This window comes from Nestor notabilis, unplaced genomic scaffold (genome assembly GCF_000696875.1).
Source record: "Nestor notabilis isolate BGI_N333 unplaced genomic scaffold, ASM69687v1 scaffold8477, whole genome shotgun sequence".
Classification (NCBI taxonomy): Eukaryota; Metazoa; Chordata; class Aves; order Psittaciformes; family Psittacidae; genus Nestor; species Nestor notabilis.
Window position 1 is genome coordinate 8639 of NW_009936899.1, and position 5933 is coordinate 14571.

The 5933-nt window shown below is 42.2% G+C and overlaps 1 protein-coding gene across 1 annotated transcript in view; it reads left to right on the forward strand.

Moving 5' to 3' along the window:
- Positions 1–1089: 1089 nt before the first annotated feature.
- PDGFD (platelet derived growth factor D) overlaps positions 1090–5933 on the forward strand; it is a gene marked incomplete at its 5' end in the record, with an annotated part of 55061 nt that continues 50217 nt past the window's right edge. Inside the window, 2 exons of the mRNA XM_010018572.1 lie at positions 1090–1294; positions 5173–5353. Of these exons, the coding sequence (XP_010016874.1) occupies positions 1090–1294; positions 5173–5353 (386 nt within the window). The remainder of the gene's footprint in view (positions 1295–5172; positions 5354–5933) is intronic.

Genomic DNA, 5933 nt, shown 5'->3' on the forward strand with positions numbered 1-5933 from the left:
GTCTTCAATGGTGTAAGAAATCTTTCTGCTGGTAACCGAACTGAGCCCTAGATCCCTGCACACCACATGGGGAACACAGATAGCTGTCTTACAGGTAGAGGTTTGTATCTGAGTTTCTTAACTAGGAATTGAACCTGGCCATGATCTGCGTGTTGTCTTGAAACCGCCTAATTCTCAAAATTTTACCACACTAAAGTTATCAATGCACAAAAAATAGTTATTTGTAGTTCTTTGATGCTGGGAGCCAAATTCCAGTATCAGTAATAGCTGGACAATGCAAGTGCATGGTTGGAACTGAGAAGGCATTTTGACTTTTAGAGACCTGGGTCTTGCCACAGTTCCTGTAATCTTCAGAGCCAGAGATTTACTGAGAGAGAGCTGAGGCTTTACCTCAGTAAACCAGGAACAATCGAGTATTTGCTTAAGTAGAAGTTGTGGAATTTTAATTAAGTAAAGACTTGGCTATTTGTCTTGAAGATAGGAAGATGGTTGGTGGGACAGTTTCTGACTTCCTCAGTTACATCAGTCGTAAGCACGGAATAGCTTGCATGACCCATTGACAACAAATTATTCACACCATGTAAATAAAATCAAAATGTTACCTGTGAGGAAATACAGAAGCACAATAAACAAACTTAGACTCACTCACTTTCCTGTAGCCTTTTATTGCTGCTTTTGTTGAGAGGGCATCTTTTCCCAGAGCACCAAATCTGGGAAGAAGAGCTCTTTACCTTGTCACTTCACTCGATCTCAGATTGTTCTCAAGCTTGCAACTTTCACTGAAGTTAAAATTCTGTTTTAAAACCAAAATGATGAGAATGAAATTATATAATCTATATAAATGTAAAAGTAATGATATATTTATCATGAAATAAAGAGTATATATAGCGGAATACTGGTTTTCTTGTTGTTTTTAGGGGGCTGAATTAGTAGAAAATACTGTATTTCCTGTTTAATAACCACTCCTAGACCAAACTTCTTATAGACTTTAAATGCAAGTAATTTGTTCTGTGTTATAAACTGTTGTGTTTTTTGCCTTCCTGTAACTGGAACAACATACTAATTTCTACAAGTTGTGACTACTAACAGAGAGCAATCACCTCACAGACTTGTACCGAAAAGAAGAGACCATCAGCGTGGCAGGGAACGGCTGCATCCACAGTCCTCGCTTCCCCAGCAGTTACCCCAGGAACCTCCTTCTGACATGGCGGCTCCACTCCCCTGAGAGCACCAGGATCCAGCTGGCTTTTGATAATCAGTTTGGTCTGGAGGAGCCTGAAAATGATATCTGCAGGTGAGTGGCAAGTGGAAGTTTGCAAAGGGCTTCTTAACACCATGTTCAAGCTTAAGGGTGTGGCCACTGGCATGAGACTGCAAAAGAAAACCTGGGTATTTCTGCCTGGGTCTGGAATGGCCCTGCTTGGAGGACAGACCTGCAAGGGCCACTTCCAACCCAAACTTGTCTTTGAGTTTATAAATAAACTCAGCTGTACTGGACTTGAAGCCATTTTGGCAGGTTTTGGTCTTTCTATAATATTTTAAGCACAAGGCACTTGTACACTTAAACAACTACTTAACAACAGCTACTTAACAACTCAGGTACTACTTCAACAGGATTTTGTCCTCTATCACCTCTGTCATTTTTTATCCAGGCAAAAAACATCTTTTTCAGTAGGTGGAAGGCTCTGGGAGGTGTGAGCAAGTAAGTATGTGTTTATATTGGGGTGTGAGGGACAGATAAAAATACACTCAAAAACATATCTGTGTTCTTCAATTACCTGTCTTTATTGTTAAACTTCACTGGTATAATTTCTTTTAAAACCATTAAATATAGGTCCACAAACAGTGTACTCAGCATACTGATATATCTAAGTATATTCTGCTATATCCCAGTTGCTTTGTTTTCCCCTTTTAAGCAGAAGTGACTGCAAACTCAGTTGATCTGGATCATTAACCCAGGTGGATAAATTGTTTTGCATTAGCAGAGCACACATATGAACCTTGCCAACATTCACTGGTACAGTATAAAACCATGGAGTTTTCTGTTTATATTTCTTTTGTTCAGCTATCTGTTCTGCAGGAGAGGCTCAGGCTTCCTTTGCACTCTGAAAGGCAGATTGCTGCAATGCTACTTATATAAAAGGCTCAAGTCTCAGCTTCCAGCTCTCTGCCTGATCATGTTGCTACTTACGCCTTATCTATGCAGAGAACTGAGCTGTTAGGATTTCTGCACACCCAGCCTCTGCTTATCTTATCTTCTTTGTCAATTAGCTTGCATTTGTAAGATTTGGCATCTCTGCAAGGTTTTACAGGGTGAGTTTTTCTTTTCTTGTTTTACTTCGTTAATTTCCTATGTTACCGGCAGAGAAAACCATTTCTGCAGGTTTGCTTTCCATTTAGTAATAAAAGAATGCAGCCTGAAACTGGCTGTCCTTCCCTCTGCCTTGATGGTCTTGGCAGCAGCTGCTCTGCTGTGGTACTGTTGGTCCAAGATCAGCAGCAGAATCACTGATGACAGTTACCTCCTAGCACCATGAATGCTTTCCCAGATCAAGACCCTAATGCATACAGAAGCGGCCTGTTAATATTTACATAGTGGGTAAACTGTGGCTGACCTTAAAGCATTGCAACTTTGAAACGGAGGGCTAATTTACTGTGGAAAAAAAGATTAAGTCTTCTCTGTCAAGAGCCATAGAAGGTGGTGGCATGGTGAGGGGAAGTCAAGCTGTTACTGTCATTATGGGTTTGCGGACTATCTTTTTCCAGAGCAGCAAATTTAGGATGCAGAGAGAAGCAAAGACCTTCCATAGTGCCTGTAGAAGCTGGAGAAATATCACATTCTTTTCTGCAATAAAGCTTTCCCTGGCATTCATTGCATAGTATTATTTCCAGAGTGAGGAATTTCTTGGGCAGACAGCTCGTGATGGCTTTAAGCCTGTTAAGTACTCTGTGCATAGTAAGATATTTCACTAATGCTCAGTATGTTTCTCAAAACTAGATCCTTTCTGCAGCTTCAGTCCCTGACAATCCCTGCAGTGCTGCTTTAGAGAGACAGCCAGGCATGTTTAATTGAAATGAATGCTGAGAGCTGAGCATGTGCTTGAATTCTGTGTGCAGTGGACAAGTAATTCAGGACCTCTGCACCTTACCTTCCTCTTATACTTGCTTTTGACCTTACGCTTTTTTCTTCCAGAAACTTCTTAGTGTTTTCTTTCATTTTTTTCATTCATGCTAATTATTTTAATTTGCATACTATTAAGACTGAACTGTTTGAAATTCATTCAGACTGAGGAATAAAAAGTTATACATTAGCAGAGCTGTTTCAGAAGGAGGAGAAATACTCAAGGTTTTACAGAATTTTCTAGAAGTGCTATTAGCATTTCCAAAGGCACTTGGTAACAGATGATTCTGAAAAGCAATTAAATCACCCAGCCTCTGAGGGTCCTTGGATGCACAGAAACAACCAAGTTTGCACCTACTTCTATGGTCATTGCAGCAAAGCTGCTGCTGTTGAAAGCAGAAATAATCCCTGGAAGCCCCATTTTTCCTAGCAGTTAGTCTGTCTTATGGCCTCAAAGAGTGGGGAGGACAATTTTCTCCAAAGCCTGCAAGGTTATCTTATTCTGAAACCTCTGCAACCCCTTGTGTTAAAGTCAGCATTCACTGACTATCGTGCTGCTCCGGGGGCAATGGTGGATGCTTGTGCAGGCAGTGCAAGAGCTCTGCCCCAGTATCATATCCATACCATGAGGGAGTGGGAGCGGAGGACGCTGGAGAGAGCTTGAGACAAGTTTGCCTCTGTCTGGAACTAAACTTTGTTGTGTTACAAAAAATGTCCGTTTCAGCAGACTTCGGGCACATTTAAATGGTTTGGTTAAGGCAAATCTGTTATTTTCTGTTCTGTGCAATTTGGGGTTGGTGAATGTAAGAGCAGCAGTGCTGATATTCTCAAGCCACATAGTCCTTGTGTTTTTCACATGGGGTCTCAGCAGAAAAAGAAAAGCAGGTCTGTTATTTACAGAGCTCTTCAGCTCCCACAGCTGGGCAGGGAGGCAGGCGCCTGGCCTGCAGACCCAGGGGTGGGGAGCAGCACATTGCTAGTAAGAACTGGTTGACAGTCTTAAACTCCCTCTTTGGAAGGAACACGTGTTTTGGTAATAAAAACCTTTCCTGGTAAAGACCTTAACTATACTGTGAGGATGGCAGCTCTCTGCCTCTCTCACTGCCCCAACTCAACCGGCACCTCTTGTCATCACCTCTCCCTCGCCGGCTGCAATGTGTGTGGCCTAATTCTGGCACCACAGATATTGAGGGACTGCGTTTCTTGTAGGCTGAGGGAGATCAAAACTTTATTCTCTGCCTTCCTTATTCTCCAGCTCCACAAATGAACTTGATAAATGACCCAGGCAAGCAAATATGCACACTGGGCAGTGAGTGTAGTCAATGTGTCCCCTCATCCCTGGGATTTAGTGTCTGCTGCTCTTGGCAGAGCCCTCTTTGGGCTCAAGGCACCAAGACTGTGTCATGGATGCCCAGCCAAGGTGTGACCTTTCACAGGGCAAGACGTGCTGTTGCTTTTACCCTGGTGACAGCAACCATGCAAACAGCAGAGGAGTCCCCACCATGGCACACAGTGTGCCAGCCTGCCCTTTTCCATTGTCTTTCCAAACCATCTAGCAGGAGGACCATGCCACCTACAAAGAAACTCCTAAAAAACACCTTGCAGCGGCAGGCAGTGCCCTGTGTCCTTCCAGCATCTCTCTTTGCTCCTGGGCACAGTGGCAGCCCAGCTCCAGCCCTCTGACATGATATCAGAAACTGCACAAGTGCTTGCAGCTGCTCAGCTTGGGCAGCCTGCCTTAAATAATATTTTATCAGGTCTCTATATTATTTATCCACCACATGAAATGCAATGCATACATTTACTGTGCACTAAGCACATGCAAGTGCCTCTCATTGCTACTTCAACGTGGCAGAAAATACTGTCTGTCATGTTCCAGGAGCCCAGAACCCAAAAATCATCCATTTGAACACGTCCACCATTTGTAGTATTTGTTCTGATGCTTTGCTGTTTTGCAGTTGTCTTTGTGTCTCTAGCTGTGCTCCTGTCTAATTGCAACCATCTTCTGTAACCAGAGTTACCAAAAGCTAATTCTTCAAACTGGTTCCCAGGTATGACTTTGTGGAAGTGGAAGATGTATCAGAGACCAGCACAGTTATACGAGGACGGTGGTGTGGACACAAGGAAGTACCTCCAAGAATAACATCAAGAACAAATCAGATAAAGATAACCTTCAAATCTGATGACTACTTTGTGGCTAAACCTGGATTCAAGATTTGCTACTCCCTTGTGGTAAGTCACCTAGCTGTGTCATGGGTGAGAGATATTAGTGTAAAAGAGCGTCAGTACTTGGAGACTGGATGGTATAGCTAACTATATTGGATCAAAACACTATTTGACTGAAAGTATTTTCAATCCAGCAAGCACATTAGTGCAGATCAAATTTTTTTTATATCCTGTCATTAAATATAAAATAAAGTGAAGTCCAGGCCAAGATTTACACTAATAGCATGTTTCAGAAGCACCAACACTTTTCTACAGTGAGGTTGCACTGCCAGTGCTTTAAGAGGTGCTGCAGAAATAGCAAAGAAATGGCTGCTCTATGAACTCCTTTTTTGTGTTCTTTTGAGGGCAAATAAAAATACCTTGAGGGGTTATGGCTGTGATTCTGAGTTAGATGCAGAGTAGTTTATTCTATATGCAATGAAATTCTACATGCAAAACACAGTGCTAAGGCTCAGGCTGTATTTTTAACCACATATAAACATTCCTCTTTTTATATGCAGTGGCATTAGCAGTGTATCATGTACTGTGTCAGTGAGATTAAAACCTCCTTTGTTTTTATTTTGGTTTTGTCTTCAGGAAGCAGGAA